Source organism: Sinohyriopsis cumingii, chromosome 1, assembly GCF_028554795.1.
Source record: "Sinohyriopsis cumingii isolate HCF-2022 chromosome 1, ASM2855479v2, whole genome shotgun sequence".
Taxonomy (NCBI): domain Eukaryota; kingdom Metazoa; phylum Mollusca; class Bivalvia; order Unionida; family Unionidae; genus Sinohyriopsis; species Sinohyriopsis cumingii.
The window spans coordinates 59,220,437-59,245,088 of record NC_142961.1 but is presented as its reverse complement, the minus strand read 5'-3'; the positions used below and the strand labels follow the sequence as shown (position 1 = coordinate 59,245,088).

General features: G+C 35.9%; 1 protein-coding gene across 2 annotated transcripts in view; it reads right to left on the bottom strand.

The window, feature by feature from the left end:
- Positions 1 to 23,894, bottom strand: part of LOC149806942 (RAB7A-interacting MON1-CCZ1 complex subunit 1-like) — a 38,400-nt gene extending 14,506 nt beyond the window's left edge. The window contains exons 1-5 of one of the 2 annotated variants that reach the window (XM_089959988.1): positions 23,687 to 23,894; positions 13,128 to 13,246; positions 9,099 to 9,192; positions 8,533 to 8,585; positions 4,748 to 4,879 (exon numbers count right to left, since the gene is read on the bottom strand). In XM_089959988.1, the coding sequence (XP_089816114.1) occupies positions 4,748 to 4,879; positions 8,533 to 8,585; positions 9,099 to 9,192; positions 13,128 to 13,246; positions 23,687 to 23,786 (498 nt within the window). In that variant the 5' untranslated portion in view covers positions 23,787 to 23,894. Of the gene's footprint in view, positions 1 to 4,747; positions 4,880 to 8,532; positions 8,586 to 9,098; positions 9,193 to 13,127; positions 13,247 to 23,505; positions 23,661 to 23,686 lie in introns of those variants that run through there. The other variant, XM_089959998.1, reaches the window with a different exon arrangement.
- Positions 23,895 to 24,652: the final 758 nt, after the last annotated feature.

The window sequence follows — 24,652 nt, the reverse complement described above, 5'->3', positions numbered from 1 at the left end:
AACTATGTAAAACTTATAAAATCTGAGACGATAAATAATTTCCATATCAATCTCATGCATGTATGACTCAATGTAACAGCATTTAAGTTTCCTAGGACATTTAGTGAGTGGCTACACTTTGCTGCCACCATGTTGGCTTCTAGTGATGATAGACTGGTTTTCAAACTTCTATATAAGAAAGGATGTCAATATCGAACTATGAAAAAAAAAGTCAACTAGCTGAATCTAATCCACTGATCAGTTGGATTGGCTCAACAAATATGTTGAAGGCAAGCACCCAAATGATCCATACTGCTGCCTCCGAATATTCTGGTCAGAACTTAAAAAAACTAACTCATGATCAGTTCATTACAACACAATTACGTAATTGTTTCTGGCGTTAAGTGTTGGCGGAAAATTCCCGGATTTTTCCAGACTTTCATCAATATTTGCAAACTTCGAGGACTTCTCAGAGCTGGGAAAAAATTATTATTTCTCCTGACTTTTTTTCCAATTTCCTGGTAGCATGGGAACCCTGGACTGAAGCCCATAGTCTTTCAATCCGGCATGTGCAGTTTTCACATGGTTATAATGACACCCCACATAATCCAGGCATGTCACATGTGAATCCTCCACCAGTCTAAAATACTTGCAATATGCACACTTTATCCTGCCACTGTGTTGATGCCCGTGATTGAATATACAGGTGAAATTAATCAAGCATCGCATTAATTTAGAATGAAGCAGATTCTAATGAACAATATAATTGTTGACAGAAATTAGCTACATTACCATTATGTTCTTTAACAAATACAGTCAGAGTATACAACGGGTCCAGTACACAATATTAAATAAACATACCAACAACCAGTACAGGTATAACAAAATGGTGTATAAATGTATACAGTGGAACCCCGCTATAACGCGATGATCGGGGTCCATAAAATCGGATTGCATTAAAAGCGGGGTCGCGTTAATGCGGGGTTTTACAATAATTAACTTTTTTTTCCAAGAACATATACGTGTATACATGTACAATGATCAAAAGTCGGCTTATCATCAGATGAATATTAACTGGAATGCATTAATTAAGATATATTCAAAATAATCGATGGCTAATATATTTATAGGTTATTACTGTGCATTAAAAACATTTACTAATTTTTATTTGTTTGAACGATAATACAGATTGACCGATAATACCAGACTATCGCTATATTATGAAAAGTGTATCAACACCGTATGCTACCGTGCCGTCGTGGCATGCAGTTCATCCATAATGGATGTAATTTCATTGAAAATCGTACAGATTTAAAATATTCAATAATTTTGTAATAGTCTGAATTTGTCGTGTAAAATATAGGATGAACAAAATATTGAAACCATTTACTTGCCGTCTGATATCGTACGGTCATTGCATGCAGCTATTCCCGGGTCTACATACGGTGTCTGTACAAATTTCATACCGCTAAAATTTTATCATATGCGACAACTGCAAGAATAATTAACAATCAACGCATGATTTCAGCGTGCAAATAACTTTTATTTCAGATTTTGTGAACATCAAAAGAAACATGTGAAAACTGCTAAATTAATCGTTGCGCAAAGTGCAAAGTCAGTGTGGTTCCAAATTTAAATTTCATCATTTCTTGAAAAATATATCCAATGACATTTGCTTCTTTGCCGCGAACTGTTGGGTTCTAGCAAAGTCAAGAATGTTTCTTAATTGAAGGACTTTGACGCTGTCAACATCTTGTGTTTCCAGCCACCTTAAACTTGCTTCTAAATGTACTACTGCTTCAGACACTTTTGGTGGGGGAGTTGGGGTGCCATCGTCATCGTTATCATTATCGTCACTGGTTTCAGGTTCTGATTGTGCAGCTTCATTCTTCCTGCTGACATCTGTAACAATTTCGTCATCTGATATGTGTTCGTATATAGGGCAGATGTCATCTACTGAATACCAGTTAAGGATATCATGATAACTGTGCTCGTATTTTTTGAGTGCTTCTTCTGCTAAACGTACGTCGTCTTCAGTGAATCCTGTAAATTCAAGCTCATCGTCACTATCATTTTGTGTCGAGGGCGTAAAAGCTGGCCCAAGACCCTTTATCCAGCATCGTTCAATGCAGCATGCAGTGATAGCATCCCAGGCTTTACCTCCAAGGTGACATACTTCTTTTAAGTTGAGTAATGCCAATGATGTGTCGACGGATGCGTTATTATCTGCTACCATTCCCTTTATCATTTCACGGCGATAATTTTGTTTAAATACGGAAATTATGCCTTGGTCAAGTGGCTGGATTTCTGACGTAGTGTTTTTCGGGAGGTATGAAACTTTGATCTTGCCATCACTGCTGACAAGATTTTCCGCTGAGGGGTGGGCAGGGCAATTATCCAGCAGGAGGAGAGCTTTTTCCTCCAGCTTGAGTTTTTGTAAATGAGCCCGAACATCTGGAACGAATGTTTTGTGAAACCAGTCGTCAAATATGGAGCTATTCATCCAAGCATTCTTGCTGTTAGTGTACTGAAATGGAAGTGCCTTCATATTTACATGATGAAAACATCTGGGAGCTTTCGATTTTCCAATCATCAGAGGTCTGACTTTGTGGCTGCCAGACTTGTTAACACAAAATAAGAGAGTCACTCTGTCCTTCCTCTTCTTGAAACCTTCTCGTTTGTGACTGTCAGTCTTGGTTGCAAGGGTGCGATCGGGTAACATTTTATAACATAAACCAGTCTCATTGCAGCTGTAAACTTGGTCGGCTGTGTAGCAACCGTCCTCCAGCAACTTTTTAAGCCCAATCGGGTAGGAATTGGCAGCCTCTTTGTCAGCGGAGCGGATTTCCCCAGACACAAGAACTTGGCTGATAGCGTGCCTTTTCTTGAATCTGTCTAGCCAGCCATTACTCGCCTTAAATTTGGAATCATCTCCATTGATACGGCGATCAAATTTCTCTGCTTGGGCTTTCAGAATTGGGCCAGAAATTGGAACACCTTCTCAGCGAGCTTGTACAAACCATTGGTACAAAGCTGAATCTAGGACATTGTCATTAGCTAACTTAACCCTTTTACGCTGTAAACCAGTTTCCTCTTCAAGAATGTTGGGTAGACTACGGAGCTTTCCTTCATCTGTTTTCCACCCTCGCAAAGTGGACTCACTGATTCCTAGATCTCTGGCAAGCTGAGTTTGTTGTTTGCCCTTCTTTAGTTGATCTAGGGCATACAGTTTCTCTTTAGCAGAAAATGACTTGCATTTTTGAACTTGCTTTTCCATAACAGTAAAATATTTTTTTATATAAGCAAACAACGTACACAGATAAAGCTCGATAACTAAGTAATGAAGGCCTGCAATGGTTACGAATCACTTTTTATATAAAACAAAATTAAGCTGAACGGATGTACAATTTCATACCCTTTTAATTTACAGATAATAAAGTGGATATTATTTACTTTCAACTGTTTGTTGTTTGATCACACCGCCAAGCACAGCATACATGTTGGCGGCTTTCGTCCTTTGATGTTTATTAAATTGTGCGACTCTTATATCAACCACAGCTTTGTCTGCTGCTTGGCTGTGATTGCAGTTAAATAAGAAGCCCATGTCGGCTATTGTTTGAGCAACGACTGTATACAGAATTCATGGAAGACAATCACAAAGACGATTTACTGGCTTTACTCATGGATCCGTAATAAGTAACACTTCCGATAATGTTTACTTCGGCTTAACAATTCAAAAACCTAATGAAACCAGTTTTCTCTTCTAGAGTAGAATACGGAGCTTCACCACAACCTGTTCAAATTGATAAATTTCAGAAGCCAAGCGTTGTACACACTATTTCTCGTACGTTATATATATCGTATTATTTTAGAATTCATACACGATCACTTCTCCAAAATCACTTAAAGAACCTGGATAAATTGTTAAGTTCCGATCGTTTATTATTAAAAGTCATACGCGAATTCTTCCACCAAATTATAATAAAAGTTTTACACACTATTTCTCGTACGTTAAACAAATATTTTCACGGTCCGATAAAAATACATGTAAATGAATTTCAAATTTCAGGAACCATGCCACGATCATATTATTTTAAAAGTCACAACTAATCTCATGCCCAAAATGAAGTTAATTTCTTCTTTTGTTTTTTTTACTTTTCTCCAAATCTTTTTTCTCCATGTGTGAATGAATATACGAAATTTCAGGAGCCATGCTACGACCGCGTTATATCCGAATTCGCGTTATGGCGGGGCGCGTTATAGCAGGGTTCCACTGTATTACAGGACTAAACTGTGTTCTAATTAACTTTGTAAATTTGTCTCCAACAGAAAACAGTGATAAATAATTAGAAATATAAATACACTTTCTATTTCTAAGATTCTCCTTCAAATCATTAAGCAGTGTGGAAAATGCCACTTGATACAGGACTTTGTGAAGTCTCTAAAAGAGTGTCTTCTAGCTGAGTACAAGCAGAAGCTTGAGTATAGACAGGATTTGGTGCCAATCCATATCTCCATAAAGAGATCATTCTCACCTGACTCCCACCTATGTGGCCAGACAACTGTTGGCTAAAGGGAACCTAGAAGGGCTGGATTTGCAAGATACTGGTCACACTCATATAGTATTATGATCAGACAACATATCTGAAGAAGTGAATCACCTTCCGAAAATTTGAATAGGCATAAGATTGAGGACTTTGGCAATTGCCAATTTTGCATGTGAATAAAAACTGGTCTATAGACATTTCCAAGGAACCTGATGTACTACCTGTTTAAGGGCTGCTGGAATTTTGGCTAGCCTCTCCTTATCTGCCTGAACAGTACTACAGAACATGTACAACAAGGCCCCTCGCCTCCATAACAAGCATTCCACTATCTCCAATCCAAGCACTGCAGTGACCTGAAGGAAAATACCATAGTGTTAGTGGTGTAATGCTAAATTTTGTTCACTGTTTGGTTTTTGCAAAACCAGAGTCCTATGTGCCCCTCCCCCCAGAAATGATGTGAAAAATATATGACTGTTCCCCCCGTGATACACCAATCCTGGACAAAAACGCTCTTTAAGGAAGCAATACAAGTGGAGTCTTACAGGTGAAGTCACTTTATATCAAGGTAATTTACATAATGCATGTTCTAAATATATCCAATATATCCCAATATGATACATACTATAATGCGGCTTGGCACATAATGCAACGTTATTTTTGACTAAATCCCCCAAAATATTTACAACAAAAAATTAATTACCAATAGATTCCTTCTACTGCTTACTAATTAATAATTTCATTTCTCCTTTATAAATAGTAATTCTATGATTATCATATGATGATATGCTGATGATGATACTCTTTCATGAAATACATACATTGAAATAAAAGAGAATGTAGATCTTAAAATAATGATTTTAAATGCAACTGTGTTAATACAGCATTACAATATAAACTATTTTTTGTGTCAATACAGCATTACATATAAGAATATAAACTCTTTTCACATGACTGTGCAGAATAATGGAAAGGTACATGTAACTGTGTGCCAATTCCAATAACAGTGAAAACTCTGTAAGAGTTAGCATATTTTTTTTTAATGATATAATCAATGTATAAATGAATATATGTAAGTGAAAGAAACATTGTCTATTAACAGCTAATTCTTTTTGTTTTCTTGTAATCACAGTTAAAATGTCTCTGAACAGAAGTAAGAATCAGAGCAAATGAATGTTAAGTGTCAAAACAAATGAATGTAAGCGTCAGAAAGGTGAAATAGATGATGCTTTCTAAACATGTTACTGCTGTAAGTGACAAAACTATCCTACAGCATCTTCCATGACATGTCCTTGCCAATTTCAACTCTGTCAATGACCATTTTGAATGGTAGGACAAACTCTGTCACTGACCATTTCGAATGGTAAGACAAACTCTGCAGTGACCAAGTTTCGTGATTCCAGGTATAACAATATGTATGTGAAGAAAATAATAAAATGGCAAAAAAATGAACAAAAAAATGTACAAGATGAATACACATACTGAGTTAGCCAACTTTAGCTCCTCCCCAGGGAGCAGGTGCCACAATACACACTCTAAACCATTGCCTATGACCAAGGTAAAAAGAGTAACAAATGTAGCAAGGCAGTACATATGTACATACTTCTCTATGTGCACATGCCAAGACCAGAGGTAGTACACTACCTCTCCTATACATCATACAGGTATTCTAAATTGATCCAACTACAATGAAACCCTGCTACAACATGATTCACTATAACATGAAATGTCACTCATAAAAGTGAACAATAATTTCACTACTTTCTCAAAGTTCTATAGTTTTAGTGCCAAAATAAACAACAGCAGAATTTAATAATTTGTTAGATGAGCTGCATTCTTAAAGAAATATCTGTCTTGGCAATGTTTCTTTCTTTATATGAATAAAGATGTTTTAAGTTTCCAAGTGTAAATTTTCTTTTGAACTTTATCATAGTCACCAACTGCACATCGATCTTAGCTAATTTATTTTAATGTCAGATCTTTAACAAGCTGATATCTTGTGCATCTAAATATTATCTAATAATTAACAATAAAGGCATTTAGTCCTCTTTATAGTCTTCAATGTGTGCTGTGTATAAATATTTCTTAATCATGATTAATATTAGCTAACAGATGTTTGCTCAGTTAACCGGCATTCACAACCAAGCAACAACAATGTGATACCAAGTTACTCACCTGAATTTATCAGTAAATTTACCTACTTAATATAGTAATTGCTCAGCAGCAGCAGCAATCTAACAGCTTATGGGTTTTGAAATTAATGAACACTGCTTCACATAATCATAAAAAACCTACCACCATGCACATGTGACTTAGCCATGTTGTCAGATAATCATCATACAATCAATCAACTAGATGTCAACCATTCCCCAAATCAATAAGTCATAAGCATAATTTATTCATGCTATTGTCAGGGAATTATGTACAAGATGCAAGAGAAATAAAGCAGAGAAAATTCAAGCAGTTTTAAATGTATCCAGACATTCCTAGATGACCTTGACATGTGTAAAAACATGGAACTTTAAATGTTCTTCATCTTTCATTAATGTTATTCTGGGATTTAGTTTTTGCACTGAATTAAAGAACATCATAATCAATGCTGAAATTACTAAATGTGCAAATGTTTGAATTATTGTTATGCATGCAATTACACTCGACACTGTGTACATGTATTGATACCTGAACCATTTGTGCTATACATGTATGTACCAATACATGGTTCTCTACTTAAAATCAAACATTAAATATGCAATCACTTTGATTTCAATATTTCTTCTTTAATATGCACTTATTTAAGTTTGTGATAACTGAAGCACAGGCTTTGTTCCCATGCCTATTTTCCCTACCCACCTCCCAATGCCAATTTGTAGAGAGAAGGAGATACATATGTTATTTTCTCCAGTTACTGCACATAACGTTACATTGCATGATGACACTGTTGACTCCAACCATCGTGTTATAGCAGGGTTTCATTGTATCAAAGTTATAACAGAAGGCCAACAAACATGCAAATGTTCTTCTATTTGAGCTGTAGGATGTCAAAGATTCATTTTTTGGTATTCACTGGAGACATGAACACATCTCAATGGAGTTAAAGAGCTTTATAGTCAAGGATGTACAGATTTACATTATCCCTGAAGAACACAATATTATATCTATTTATACCTTTTCACTATGTGGTCATGTGTACTACTGACTTTGGTGTAATTCAATCATTTTTGGGACAAACGTGTGGTTGATGAATGGACTGATGTACAACATAAGTATTTACTCCTGATAGACCTTGTCCTTGATAACTTGCAAATAATGGAGTTAATAAGCATTAACCATGGCTTAGATGATGGCTGGAGATGGCAAGGGAGGCTCAAAAACAGGTTAACAGATGGGTGAAAAGTGCGCTTGGGTGCCCACAAGTTTTGTTGATCCATAGAACTATAATCTCTTAGTCAAATATGAATGTAATGGATTTTAATAATTATGGTTAATAGACAGATAACTGGATAAGTGACCCATTTCACATTTTAATAAAACTATGCATGTCTGATTTATGAACATTACAGTGAAACCAAATTAGACAAGAAAATGAAAACATGAATTTCACCTGATAAGATTTATTCAATAGTCATTTTCCCAATATTTTTACTGATCCAGTTTTCATCATATATTGTATGATTTATAAAGTATATTGTTTGAAATAACTTTACACAATATATGATTTCTTATTAAAATGTGTGAATTCATGATGCTGATTCCAAATTAATGCACACTAACCGCTGTGTAAAAAATACAATGCAGAATATAAAGGGCTTCCATTTACCAATTTTGATCATGAAGTTTAAAATTTCAAGCAAATAGCCTTCCCCCCTTTCAATATGAAAATAAAACAGGATCCACGCCAGACTTCAAGCCAAAGAAGATTCCATAATTATCAGGGTACACTTAAATGCAGGGCAGCGTGTACTGAACAATGGTGTATTATTTGAATAAATGTCAGATAAAGTTTGTTCACCTCAACTCCTGTAAAGGCTTTTCTGCATAGTTCCTCAACCTTGTCAAAATAACCTGTGAAGTAAAAACATGTTTCAACAAATTAAATTCACAGCTGGGTGTAGACTCAAAATGTAAGTCAGCCTACAGTTACACAATACGAACAAGCAAAATATCTGGGGCCAATTCAACTTCTATTTATGTCTAGCATATCTAAGAAGTCATTTTCGTTCAAGTTAAAAATATTTTTCAGCAAATTCGTCCCAAAAATGTTTACTAAAAGTGAATTTGGCCACAAAACTCAAATTAAATTCTCATTTGAAAGTTTATCATATCTCAGAAAGCAATTTTAAAAATCTTCCGTCATTAGTGTGATGCAGATTTTGCCTAAACAAATATGTAAATATTCAAGATGAATGATAATGCATAATCCATAGGCATATGATATCAAATACTGCCATCCCAAGGCCTTCTATTATATTAAATACTCCCATCCCAAGGCCTGCTATATGAAATAGTCACATCCTGAGGCCTGCTATTATATGAAATACTCCAATCCCGAGGCCTGCTGTGATATGAAATACTCACGTAAGATTTTGGCTATCATTTCTCTGGAATGCAACTCAGGAAAGTCTTCACTTGCCAGCACCGTTTCATGATGGTACGTGTAATCAAGGACAGCCTGAGGGGGAATATATCTTATTCTTGATTGAAACAAAAGTCACTCGATGGGAGAGACGCTCTACTGACTGAAATTTGCCAGGAATCCAAGACAGTGCTCCAGCACAGAATTTCACATGGAAAGATTGGGAACTGGGGCATATTCACAAACTGGGACTGATAACAATTTATGTACGCCTGTTTTTGTTTTCATATGCAGAAGTCATCAACAATAACATGCAGAGTAAAGAAAACCTTTTGACTCTGAAATCAGTGCCAAAGTGCTGATTATCAAATTGAAAAACAACAAAATATAAACTGTTTAAACAGTTTATATTTTGTTGTTTTTCAACGTACCTGTTGCAATATATAATTGGTCCTGAATGAATATAATGTAAATGTTGCAGTGTTCATAAAGTCAGCAATGATAAAAATACTAAACAAAATGCAAAGAATGACCACTGACTTTACCCCAACATAAGCAGGTCTCATTTTCAAACTTGTTCATGATACCATGGATATGCTGGTGGTCAAATCTGCATTATATTCATTCAGGACCAATTATATATTGCAACAGGTACGTTTATGAAATTCTGATGTCAATGTCACCATTCTTTCAATATGACCACGATGCTTGCCATGTTGCTGGTCAGACCTGTACCATTTTTCTACAAGTCCATGTCAACACAACATAATACAAACATTCGGGAGATTAGCTACAAGACAATTTTGAAGATGGTTGCTAAAGCATCCTTTCTGGAGGTTATAAAATCATTATTAAAAAGGACCATCTGCATAAAGCACAAAGTTTTAGTGAAAACCCCACAAATCAATGACCATCTGTTAAGGGAGAGAAGTCATAGCAACATATTCTTGATAAATGATGTTGCGGCCATATTGGGATTATGGTAAATTTGCGCCATATTTAATTAGGACAAGCTACATAATATAAAAGTCTTCTAGTAAAAAGCTCATGTCAATACAACCATCCATTTTGAGGTAGATGTCAGATCAGCACCATTTTGTTTTTGGATCATTTATATGTTTATCGAAATCATTCAGTGAAATCACATGTCAATATGACCATCCATTCAGAAGGAGTAGTAACATGAATTTCATTTTGTTTGAGAGGCCCTTTTTCTTTTGGAACCAACAAATCCTTAGGATTAAACTGCCAAATTTCATGACTTTCTTCCAAGTAGTTTAAGATTTGCAATACTGACCAATGGACACAGACCTATTGCAATAGTGACCAATGGACACAGACCTACTGCAATACTGACCAATGGAGGGGCCCCGAGTGGCCGAGTGGTCTATAGCGCTCTTCGTTACGGATCACTGCCATCTCACCTCTGTCTGCGGCGGTTCGAGTCTAAGATTCAGCCAATGTGGGTATGTGAGAAAGCTTGCCAGTAGCTTCTCGAGGGTCGGTGGTTCTTTCCGGGGTTTTCCCGAGTTCTTCCTCCACCATTAATACTGGCCGCCATGTATAGCCTATCGTGTGCTGAAAAATGGCGTTAAACCCCACAATAACATAACATAACATAACTGACCAATGGACACAGACCTATTGCAATATTGACCAATGGACACAGACCAATTGCAATATTGACCAATAGACACAGACCTTTTGCAATACTGACCAAAGGACACAGACCTATTGCAATATTGACCAATGGACACAGACCTATTGCAATATTGACCAATGGACACAGACCTATTGCAATATTGACCAATGGACACAGACCTATTGCATAAGCTCATCTGGTCTTTGACCAATACAGGATGTACACAAACGAACTTAAATTTCTCTTTTATATTTATAACATAATTAAAAGTAATGTTTCTCTGATTGTTTAGAATAATCACTTTCACAATGTTAAATTGCTAAACAAAGCACAAAGAAATTATTTTTCAAGCTCTCTTTTGTGTCATCTAAAGATGATTTCTTAAAAACATTTCCATGAAAATTAGCTTTGACTAATACTAAAATAACACAGCCATTTAATTTTGGTTTAACACATCTTTTGTTTAAAATTTAGTATAATATGTACTTGCTGCAATGTAAAAAAATTGACAAAGCAATGATTTTAAGCTAAATGCCTCATGCATACATCACAGACTTCTTTTTTGAAGATCAATTTTGAATAATACTGTAAAATTATGAAATATTTTTCATCATTTATTACACTCCAGAAAGTAAATTTTCAAGATAAGAATTTAATTTTACAATTTTATAAACCTTAATAATATCATAAAACCACAACTTCTGTCAAGAAATACAGCAGAGCCTTGATCATTCTATCTCATATGGGAGTGAAATGGCATTAATTGAGAACACCTTTTGCTGTTGGACACTCAACAGTCATGTGGTTCATGACATTACCAAATTGTACAGCAGTGTGGTTCATGACATTACCAAACTGTACAGTAGTGTGGTTCACGACATTACCAAATTGTACAGGATTCCATATCATTCAGAAGATGCACTTCCAAGGAACTTCAGTGTTGTTTTCCAACTACATGTACATTTAAATGCCATGGTGTAAGCACATCAAGATTTTGTACTTATTTTTATTTTAAGCAATTAAACCCACAAGTTTATCATGGTTGTTAACCTCGATGAATTCTGTTTTCAGATTTCTGTGTAGTGTCGACATTTTTGCAAGGGCAATAACTCTACCCAACCATCTCTTTATACCAGAGATATACTAAAATATGGTTGAGAACATGGATTTATAGTTTATTTTAATAATTCTATCTTGCTGGAATTTTCCAGATCTGTGTTATTTGGAATCTTATGAAATTGTGTAATGTCACTGACCTTAGGGCCAACACTGAACAAACAAAAACAGAATGTAAAATGTTGATATTTAGCACTATGGCATCTTTGGCTAGAATGACATAAGAATAGTGAAAATAATCTCTGTGTGATTAGGATTTTTAACGTAACTTTAACAATTTTGCAGTCATATTGCTACAATGTCTGCAGTGTGGCAGTTTATAGTGATGTCTAGCACTTGGGCATCGTGCCGCAGACATGTAGCATGATGTCTCACTCAGTCACATTATCTTCATATCAGGCCGACCAGTCCTAACACTAACCTCTTAATGCTGAACGCCTAGCAAGGCAGCTGTTAGTACCATTTTTGTAAGTCTTTAGTATGACTTGGTCAGGGTTCAAACCCACGACCTCCCACTTCTGAGGCGGACGCTCTAACCACTAGGCCACCAGAGCGGTCAAAAATAATCTGAACTGTATGATTGTGAAAATGGAAGTTCAGTGCCACATTTCCCAATATTTTCAGTTTAATACATGAACAACTGTAAAGAAAATGTTGAACACTGTGAGTCAAGGATATATAACTTGATGCCCTTATTTCTGGAATTCAGAACAGGGAGTCCCATCATAGTACTTCTGAAGTAAATGGATAGCCCCAAGCAAATTTTAATGTATTTCTTGGAGTCAGAGATTCTCTCTATGCAGTAAGAGAAAACTCTGTTTAAAGCAGAAACTATGAATTTGGAGAACTGTGAACATTTTACATACAGTAGAATATGGATGACTGAGTTGGCTTGAACATCTTGTTTTACTCAGATCTTATTTAAAGAAAGAACAGAATATTTTATTCTTATAATAATCCTTGGTACCTAAAGCTATGGATCCCTCAAAGTGATTTGTTACATCACTTGAGTATAGATCCAAAAGAATAATGTATTGTCATAATAATCCTCAGTACCAAAAACTATGGATCCTTCAAAGTGAATTATTACATAACTTGGGTGTTCAAGTTATCAAAATTGTACAGAGTTAAAAATGTTTTGGGATATAGTACTCATGTGGATGAACCAATATTTAATGTAACTGAGATTAAGTTAACCAAGACCCTGATGTACATCTATGTTATATCATTTTAACAAAAATTAAACAATTTCAAAAGAAGCTGCAAAATTTACATGAGCTAATTCCTGGAGACAATCAATGCATCTCTGTCTTTCTCTAAGGCTTTCAACTGTTTCTGAGTTCAAAATTCCATCACACGTCTTCTTGCTTCTTTCTACAAATGTTGGGTCAACTGAAAAGATGGGAGAAAATGTTGTAGAGGTACTCAATTAGGAAATAAACTCTGCTACCTCTCAAATACAGCAAACATAGAAATAAATATCTGTCATCTCTACCATGTATGCAATTGGGAATGGCTCTTTCCAAACCAGCCGGGGGCCCTGAGTGGCCGAGTGGTCTAAAGCGCTCTCCATTACGGATCACTGCCATCTCACCTCTGTCTTCGCCGATTCAAGTCTCAAATTCAGCCAGTGTGGGTATGTGAGAAAGCTTGCCGGTAGTTTCTCGTGGGTCAGTGGTTCTTTCCAGGGTTTTCCCAGGTTCTTCCTCCACCATTAATACTGGCCTCCATGTGTAGCCAATCGTGTGCTGAAAAATGGCGTTAAAACCCCACAACAACAACCAAACCTCCCATTACCTCCCCTTACCAATGCTAGATGGCTGCGGTTGTTTGCTGTCTTAGCTTTAGCAATACCTCACTGAGGATGACTGTATTTGCAGGGAAGTGTGGAAGGCTTTAACAGTAATGTAACTGGATATGTATTCTCAGAGAAACATAATTTACAAAAACATAATGTTCTCTTTTCTACATGTTCCCTGATGATATTAACATATGGAGGATTGGTAAACAATACAATGCACTGCTGAGTATGTTACCTCTACCATGCTTACTCTTCAAGGATATAAAGACATTTTTGCTATATGTGAATACACAATACACCTAACACAGCTGTCAGTCATGTGAGCCATGACTACAGTACCCAGATATAAGAAAAGAAACCAAACAACTTTTATGTACCATGTAAAATTTCCAGGTAAATCCATTCAAACCACTGTTCAACGCCATGGCAAAGTTTTGCTAACTTCAAATTGGTCTGGTGACAGCCAAGGCTGTATCCACTGGACCTACTTTATTCAACTCTTCCCTCCGCAAAGCTAGTTCATGTTGATAAAAGCTTGAGAAGGTTGACTGTGTATGCCAGTCAACACCATCTCCTGTCTCAGGCTACCACATTCTGTTCGAACATGAGAGCTGCCGAGTTTGTTCTGATCATAGGAACTGAGATTTTTCTGAAGCATAATTGATCTTCTGTGACCTTGGACCACACCAAGCATATTACACACTTCTGCCACAACACCTGGGTTTGAATGGATATATCCTATTTCTTTTGCTTCCCCAAAAGAAAAATGCATCAATGAGCCCCACTGTAATTTTTGGTGCATTATCTGGTAGCATTTGTCTTGCATCACCACCTCTCGAGATTGATCAATGGAGATGACCACTCTTTGCTAGATTGAATGCCAACAACCTGTTCTTTGCTACAAAGCCTGGTTGTATCTTTATAGGAATTACAGTACCAACTGTAGAACAACAGCTGGGTGGACCTTAAGGTGTAAGGTACACCGTAATCAGAAATAAACAAGAGAGCTAGCTATGAATGATGCATTCCATTTGAGTTGTAGTTTCTCTGAGTGTTTTTTATATATGAAAAGTTTGGTCTCTTGGCAACATATGAGCTTAGGTTAATTAATATCCAGATCATGTTTTGTATATTTTATGATTGAAAAAAAAAGTGATATATCACTGAAAATGTATATGTGCAGCATGTCTATTTCCAGCAGAATTATTTCAAGGCAGGTGCCACAGTTTGTCCTTCCAGTATAAACTGCTAGTAAGTGTGCTGGTTTACTGGCTCAGCTAAATTGGCTGTATGATAGCACAAGTGTCAGCTGATTGATTGAATTAACAAATGGCCAGATTGGTGGCTCAGTAGCCATCTGCTTGGTATGTGTGGCAAAATGGACAGGTCAGCCAACCAGTCCAAGTATAATTTTGCATACCAGTGCAACCATCCAGTATATAGCATGGCTCACTGAAGTGACAGATTCCCAGTCACTGATTATCAAGTACAGCCAGATGGACCACTAGTTGACAGCCACAATGGTGGCAAAACAGATCCTCAACATCTGATAAATACCTCATGCACAAGGCCTGGACTTATTGGTCTGAGGGCTCATGTACAAGGCTTGGACTTACTGGCCTGAGGGCTCAAGCACAAGGCCTGGACTTAACTGCCTGAGGGATAAGCTCAGAGACATTCAGGGGATCTTATGCCTGCTGGGCATCCTAGAAATGGGAATAATCTACAATGTACAACTTGGATTTTACAAGGCACAGGATACAATGTATGCTATATTCAGCAAAAGCTGAATAAATGACCATATCTACTAAGTGAAAATTCTGGAGTAAAGACAATGGATGTAAGAGTTTCTTCTCTTTGTCTAAATGGTATTTAAATGGGAAAGACAACCCCATTTCATCTGGATGTAATTGCTGGATTCGAGAGGTGGTGAGGCTTCCTTCATAATGCTAATACGATCAGAGAACATATTCAAAGGGTCATCATGATTCAACAGAAGTAGTATAAGCTGATGAAAAAGGCACATTTTATTTGAGTTAGATGAATGTATCTTTTCTGAAACTTTGTGTTCTTTCTTCTCTTCTATAAGAAACCTATCTTCTCTCCCATCTCTCTCTCTCATTGGCATCAGTAAACAACAGTTTGACAAGTTAAATCTCTTAATATTGGATTACCTCCCATGACAATCATAAATTTCCTTTCGGGGTACAGTGTTTTTAAAAGTCCTGATCCAAACATAAATCATAAATTTAATGCTTGATCTGTCATCAAATCTGGTTACTGATACTAATGGGTAAGGGTCATATATACATACATACACACACACACAAATATACACATAAAACTTCCTTCCTTGCACAGAAAATAAACAGAACCGTTTGGTGGTTATTAATAATTTAGTAGTTTATTTTTTCCTTTGTAGAAATAGGGTTTATATGCTCTCCTAAAGATACACCGATGTAATGGAAATAGCTTTTCCTTTTTTGTCTTACTGATGATGTTATGTTTTGAACCTACAAAAATTAGTTGCCTGGCATATGCTTGTTTGTGTTGATATAATAAATAATAAAAAAATTTATGTGAAGATGTTATTGTTAGTCAATAATACTATTTTGTGAGAAATCTCTGCTGACAATAGTTATCTATTCATATTATATAGTCTTGTATTAAACCACTGATGCCATAATTTAATCTGTAGATTTGTTCAGATTGTTATATGTGAAGCTTTGGTATTAATTTTCTCCTGTTCCATTACATATCCTCCATCCTTCCTAATTGATCAGGAGGGGTAAGTCTGAAGTTTATAAAGTCTAGCAACCTACTATCCATAAAATTCTGACTAGAATTAAAAGGTTTTTAAACTCAAATAATATTATCGGGGGCCACATATGATGGGAGCTGTCTGATTCAGACAAGGCTTGCTATGGGCTGATAAAGACCATGTGAAATATCAGGTTTTGTATTAGACATAAATGTGACATTACATCTGCTAAAAATATTATATTTCTCATTATATCCCAGATACACTCTGCGGTTCAAAGTTGTTATGAGATTATGATGTAGATCTCTATACAGATATATATAAAAATATTTTCCAAGCAGCTCATTTCCTTATTTTACTGAGACATAATTACTAACTTACCAAAACTTGAATAAGAACAGGGCCCCTACAGTAAGTTTCTTCATCTGCAGGGCTGATAAATTTTTTTCTTCCTTCTTGTCAAGGTCAAGTGGTTTGAGAAAATTCACCATTCCCAACAACATTTCACTTGTCACAAAATTTCACTGTTTTGCCAAGATTTTATGAGATATATACACTTTAATACACAGAAAAAAGAAAGAAATACATGTAGTATATGCCAAATTTATTTCTTCAAAGTTCTTAACTTTTAACTATCATTATTTTTTGCTGCAATACAGTGGGATTGGTACTTCCAACTACATGAATAGAAATTAATTTACAGGAACTGAGACTATCCTAACTTCTTCTCTCGAGACTTTATAAATTGAGAGAGCAAAGTCTCTTACCCAGAGTCTGCTCTGATAATTAGCACCAAGTTTACCACCGTTCTTCTTCTGGAGAATGTACAGCATTTCCCAGTTTGCCATACTGGGCTAGGGTGCATTCTGTACTAAAGAAAGCTCTCTTATTTACATTTAATCTCATTTTATTTCAAATGTCCATTCATGCTCGAAAGTTACCAACACGGACTTCAAAAATTTTCTCCACATGCTGGCATATAGTGTGACCCTAATATAACATGGTAGCTGGAAGCCACAGAATCCGACCATGTTATAGACCAAACAGTGTTATAAGCAGCCAGGTGAGTTAACTGAAGAAAATGATGCATGTACCCAAAAAAAATGTGTGCGGGGGGGGGCTAGGTAATAAATGCGGGTGGTAAAGTACATGCTTCATTGGCACAGTTACCATCTTAAATTGATGCATATTAAATTTGAAATACACCTGTAGTGAAAACAGAGAAGGTATATAAAATATTTTGTTTATTTAGAGACCACGGATTGGTACATATACATGTATACTGTTTATATATACATGTCTAATGTATAGAATGATTAGAGTATCTACACCAAGTACTCGCCCGTGAATCTCATCACATACATTGAATCCACAATACAAGTAATTCCATCAAAAATATGCACACAAAGATTTAAAATATTCAATAATTTTGTCACAGGTCATATAGGTCTGAATTCAGGGGATAAACATAGCACAATCACGTAATGAATGATGAAGCACATTTACTTTTCAGTATGTCCCAAGTCTGTAAAAGTTAGTTTGCGTTTTAAGCTGCCATTGGTAGCATTCATAAGTATAAACTTTTTCCCTTCAAAAAGGAAAATTTCACAGCACATTAAATCATAAAATGTGTTCCAGTCACGTTGGAAAATGAAAAAATTCATGATTCCATTGCTTTTAAAAGGCTTGGTATTGACTTCCTTTGAAGAAAAGTTCTTTGTTTTTCTTGAAGATTATAGTTGGCTTTCTTTGATGAAAGGTGCATGCGTTATTGAAGTCACCGCTAAAGGAAAGCCTTGGAGAACCAAACAAATGCCCATTTCTTATTGTGGCAGCAATATCAAATAATTGTATTGCATGATTGAGACTGATTTTCTTTCCATTCGCTTAGTATGTTTTCATAACAGTCGATGTTTCAAATGTAATCTATTTTCTTTGAAATTTCAGTAAACTATTTTATTTGGGTACATTTTTAAAAAAGGAATTGGCTGTCATTTGGTTGACTGTAGTTACTGTACCTCCCTGCTTAGAATAGGCCAACAAGTAAGATGTTTTTGGGGTTTTTTTACATTTGTGGTAGCGGAGTGATGCTGCCTTCCATGCATGTGTCAGAAATTGAACAAAGGGTCTAGGGACAATAGAGATGCAGACGTTCTAGTCTGAATCAAAGGATTAGTACAGAAAATGTGAAGGTTTTAATTCTGAGTGAAAAGAAGAGGTATTTTACTTACCATCCACATATAAATGTCAGTCTATGTAAATATATTAATTACCAGCGAGCGGCCGAAAATTCGATGAAAGATAGATTATGAGATAATGCCTCGCCCGGTTGATCTCCGCTACCAGAAATGTCAACAACAGAAAAAGCAGATATCTAACAACATACAGTACTCATGCTTGATGTCAACATAAGCAGATTATGATATAACAATGCACTGTTAAGATGGTTTGTCAGTATGGACAAAGAAATTGTTTATGTAATAATAGATAAATTTCAGTACATTTTATATCAAGTTTGCAGCCTCCTTTCATGGTGCCTCTGAATTTCTCCATTCCAAACCAATAGCTGTATGTACAAGTTTAAACAGCAACACTGTCGCCAATAAAAACAATTGCCAGATGGTATATTTTGCCAGCAATAAAGAAAATAAAATCGCAGTTTGCGACATTGGCAAAACCCTACGTGATCCCAGAATAAACTTTTTACATGTTCTTCTTCGTAGTTTTAAAAAAGTTATTTTTTTCATGTACGAGAAAAATACATGTATATAAAATTTTGGGAGCCACACCACAACTGTTTTATATCCTAATTCGTGTTATAACGGAGCGTGTTATAGTGGGGGTCACATTGTACTGTGTTGCACAACTTTATGAGATTCAAAACTGTCATAAGAGTAGATTGAATAAGCCGTGAATTTGTTAGTTACATTTATAAATAACTGGTTGAATATCCAACGTATGCCAGTTTGGGATATTGTATGCTATAGCTGCAAAACATATTTCCTTCAGTCCGTGACTTTAAGCCATGGATGCTTATCAACCAATGTGCCAGAATTTTTTTGTCCCTTAGTTGTGTCATATTCTATATTATCTGTTATCACAGTTCTCTTTGGAGAAACAGTTACTTCAATCTAAGTGGCAGCCTTTTGTTTTATTCTTCTACTTTTACGTTAACTATCAATCTATTTTCTTTATGACCATCTTTATGAAAATAACTCAAAAAACTCATTTTATCTAAAATGGAATAGATCTCCTTATTTGACAACTTCGTAAATAAAGTGATCATAATAATTATGTTGTTCAAAAGCAAACACAGTCCCCTTCTTAATTAACGTCATGGCTTGAAAAATAATATTGCACACTGAAGTTGATCCTCTGTCTAACCCGCAGCCTGGGGGCAGCTCACGGCCTGATTTTAAATGGCCCGCCAGAGCCCGAGCAGTTATACAGTTGTTGCTTTTCAGTTTTCTGCAATGGCCCTCGGCTTCAAGAAAAACATTTTTCAGTGACCCATGGTGTCAAAAAGGTTGGACAGCACTGCTCTGTACAATCAATTAAAAAAATAAAGACTCATCACTGTCATTTCTTCATTTCATAAAGGAAATGAACACATCAGTCAAGTGCCTGTCAGTAATTTCACTGCATTATCTCAAGTGGACTAAAATCAAAGTATGATCCACTGATGTGTCTGGTTTGAGTAAACACAAGGTAGTTTATAGAACTACTAATGAATCATGCTTGATATTTACTCTGTAGATTAAATGAGTTTGCTAAATCATAAGTTAGTAAAATAATTTTCGCAATAATTGTAATAAAGAAAATTCTTCAAAGAAAATTTCATTTAAAAGTCATGGGATAATATGCAAGACTGCAACTCTGGCAGGTAATTATTTCTCCAAAATGACATAAACCAGAATCTGTGGCAGCAAAAATTGTCAAAATAATATGACATCACTATAACTGAAATGTTCAGCTGCAATGGGCCGATTTTATGCAAGGCTTGAATTTATTGACTTAGAAGAATGTCCTGCTGTTATTATAAACAATATCCAAAAATGGCGCCAGTTGGAAATTCAACCAGAGTATTTGTCAGTGACTAGTGTCACTTTCCTCATGAGAGGGCAGTTCTGATGAAATATGAAAGGAAGATTTGCAGGTTTTTCTCAATCACCTTTCAAAAATCATGAGCAGTACTAAAGCTCAAAACAAAGATGAGGGCATCAAAAGCAGTCACTAAATCCACATGTTGGAATACTTGGAACGCTCTTAGTGAATGTTCCACCTTCTCTTTGTTATGCAAACAGTCTAAACCCATCCACTGCTGAGTGTGGACAGATTTGGTTCAATGAACTTAATCAAGATTTCATCAAGGAATTCTTTAATTCCAGAGACTTTACAAATTCTAATAAAACATTTCAGCAAACATATACCTGAAGTAGACAAATGTGTAGTAGTAACCAATACTTTTGAAAACTGAAAATAATTTTGTTTGCTATTTCTATGGATTATCTCATTTGGCCCCAGCACTGTTTTCAGTATCTCTGCTGATATGCCTCAGAAGCACAAAGCCGTGTCTAGCTGCTTGTGCCCCATAGTTTTTACCTATTTGAAAACATCGTGCACATGCATTCACTCTTACCTTAATTTCTCTTCTTATATCCAAACAAAATCCACGAATTTTTCACCATTTATTTCGAATGAATTTGTCAACACATTGATGTAATTTTTCCCTATTTGTCGAAGTTTTTCACAACTTATTTATCCATTATTTACAAACTTATGCGCAACGTTTATCCGCAAGAACTCTGTCATCATCGTTGTCAGCATCATCATTTTCGGACGATTCAATCCCAGAAACTTCTACGTCCAAATCTAAACCTCACAAAATATTCAACTGCTGAACATATCTTTCCTCAGCTTGCTCAATATTTTCGAGATCAAACCCGAGAAACTCCACATTTTTGCTCTCATCAAAAATCACTCTTCCGTCCACCATCATTTACGATTTTTCATGAACAGAACACGTGTAGTTAAACCGCTCTCAAACTTAAGCCTTTTGCTTCAGAACAATTCAAATTTCCACAAATGGAAGTAAAATCATTTCTGATTGGTTTAATAGTTGTTTAGTTCTTGGAATAAACCATTTCTAACCAATCGGAGAATGTATCTAACACACATTCATCACGCCTGGAGACGGGATCGGCCATTGAATGCAGTAAACAATTCACGACTACAGGCGGGATCGGCCAATGAATGCAGAAACCGGATCACGCCTACAGACGGGATCGGGGCCGAATGAGTTAAAGTGCATGCATCTCATAAAATCTTGGCAAGTGGCTACAGTTTTGGGATAAGTGAAAAGTTAGGTGGGAGAAGAGAATTTTTTACAACCACTTGTCAAGAAGACACAAGACTTTTTTTTACAACCACTTGTCCTGGAAAAGTGGGTGAAAACAAAATGTGACCTGCTCTGATAATTTAAACTTTTCCACCTCTTTTAAACGATTATGAACTTCGTTAATTATGTATTTTAATACAAGATTACTGATGTCCTTTGAGTAAACAGAATATTTCCCTCCCTGAAAAGACCCCTTGATGTACATACATGTTGCCATTATAAGAGTACATCAAAAAGAACATGATGCAATAGCTGGGTGGCAAGTTCAAAGGCTTTGACTGGTGGGCCGGGTGGGAAAATGTACTGATATTTACAGTGATTGAATTCAGAGGCAGAAAGACCCAGAGATGTACATGTGGTCATTTGTAAAAGTACATCAAATAAACAACCTTAGCTTTCGTTATTGTGTTCATTTCCGAATGTAGCGGAATAAGCAGCGCACATGACCTCATCATCAAGACATGTTGAGACTTAGACAAAATGCCATTCGTAAATTTGGACATGTATTTTCGGGTTAAATGGCAAATTTACGAAAATTGTAACGAGATTCAGAAGAGTGCTAAAGCTACTAGTATTGATAGTTCAGATGGGAAAGTAGCTAAGTGTAAGAAAGTATGTGATGCCTAGCTTAGTGTTTGGAATAAGTCCTTACTATGATTGACAAAATTCAGTCTCACTCTGAAGGACGAACAAAAGCTATGTCTGTGTTATAAAAAATGTAGAAATTAAACTCAAGGCAACCAATAGTTCTTCTAATTTTTTTAGTTTTTGGGGGAGGGCCAGGGGTCATGCTACCAGGCAAAGTGGGTGACTAAGTCACCTAAAAATGTAAACTTCGCCTTCTTCTGTTAGGAAAGCGAAAACGACTTCGCCCTGTGATTATTTAAGAGGTACTTTGACTGACCATACTCTTTTTTTAAATGCCCCTTGCCTTAGCACAGTTAGTTCTAGTGTTGCAGCAAAATGTATTCATGAAGACATCAGTAGCTAGGCCTAATTTTGATATCAATTAAATTGAAAAACAAACTCTTGCCTATTCACAAGCATATGTTTTGATAGCTGATTGACCATTAACCCTTTTCTGAGTATGGTAGCAACTATCAATTTCCTGCATGATATCTTTTGATGATAATAACACACAAACTTGTGTTTTAAGATCAGAATCGGTGATCTGGATATATATTAACTGCCTCTTGTACACTATTTCGTCACAAAATTAGTTTGAAACTGTAAGTGAACCAGTAGGCCTAACGGGAAATAATGGCTGACTTCGCTAAGTCTGGGATTTACCAATTTATTAGATTGTCTGTTTTCGTAAATCATCGGGCAAATATATTCAGAAAAATATACAAATCATTGAAAGCAAAGCCTTGGTCTTATTGTATTAAAGATTTAACTTTAAAATGTAAATTATGTAGGTCAGCAACATATGGGACAATGCCATGTTGTGGAATTCGCCAGATGCACTTTAAGGTCTAAGCTGTTTTCTGACAAGAAACGTATTTGCGAAAATACTGAGAAAAAAAGCAAATCACATACTATTTATCCATTGCCTAAAATTACTACAAGTACGTAGACAAATAAATAAACCATAAATGTGCAATCCTGTCAAGGGACTGTTGCAATGAAGCTATATTAAAGTCAGTGATTACATTACGAAAACCTCTCCATCTTTAAACAGATGCACTCACGTCTGTGTTGATTCTGTAGGCAAGAAGGGACTGCAACTTTTGATGGTGGGACTTCTATTTTTACCAAAAATGGGAGTCCTGGACTCATAGTTTTAAAAACCTAGCGAGATCTCTGTACATATTTAGGAAGGAAAGAGCAAGTCAAGAGTGTTTGGAGAGAGGCGAAGTAATAGGACCCTACATCTTTGGGACGTGCAATCTTGTAAAATGTTATCACTCTGTTCCTGCAAAACTTTAACTTCGTGCAATATTTCAAGGCTTATCTCATCTTGACATGTCATTTTAGGAATGAAACTGCATTCGCCCGAACTAGATTAATCTCAAGGTTACAAATACTATCGATAACTTGAATATTTTCTTGTCAAGTTAACCGTGTCTGATCCATAAGGGGAAAATGCCGAGATATTTCAAATGAAACAGATAATAATAGTCTACTCGAAGTAGAAGTCAACACTGCAATTAGCGAGTAAGCGATGTCGGTGAATATATAATTTAAAAAAATGAAGAAGATTGAAATAATAATAATAATAATAATAATAATAATAACAATAAAATTTGTGATAATACTAGGACGTGCAAGTCGGGATACAGATGAAAATATAATCTTAATACAAATAGATAATGCAGTCTGAGTTAAAGTGTTGCATGGATTCTTGGATCAAGGTCGATTTCTTCCTCTGCTTAATTCCTATTTTAAGTCATTTAATTTTATTACTGCATATAATTGTTAACAGTTGTTGAAAGATGTCATTTTGTTATCAAATCAATCCCGCCTTGGATCAAGCGAATAGTCTCAGGAGTTATCTGCGAGAGATTAGTCCTATGTTTCATTTCTCTAGTCGGCATCTGAATGTCTGTCAATCTACTTTGTTCTGTTCTGAAAATGTTCCAAAGATAATCGAGACTGACTAGTCTTTGTTGAGAATCAACACTAATTTAATCATTCTTTTTGCTGCGAATCAACACTAATTTAAATCAGTCTTCAAGTGTTTCCAGTTTTTTTGTTTTAAAACTATCAAGCAGTTCTCTTTTGCTGATGTCCAACTACACGGACGTCGGGGGGGGGGGGGGGGGGGCGGGAGGGGGGCTGGCATATGCCTGTGCTGTAAAATGTAAAATTGCTGTTGCCTATATAAAAAAAACTAAC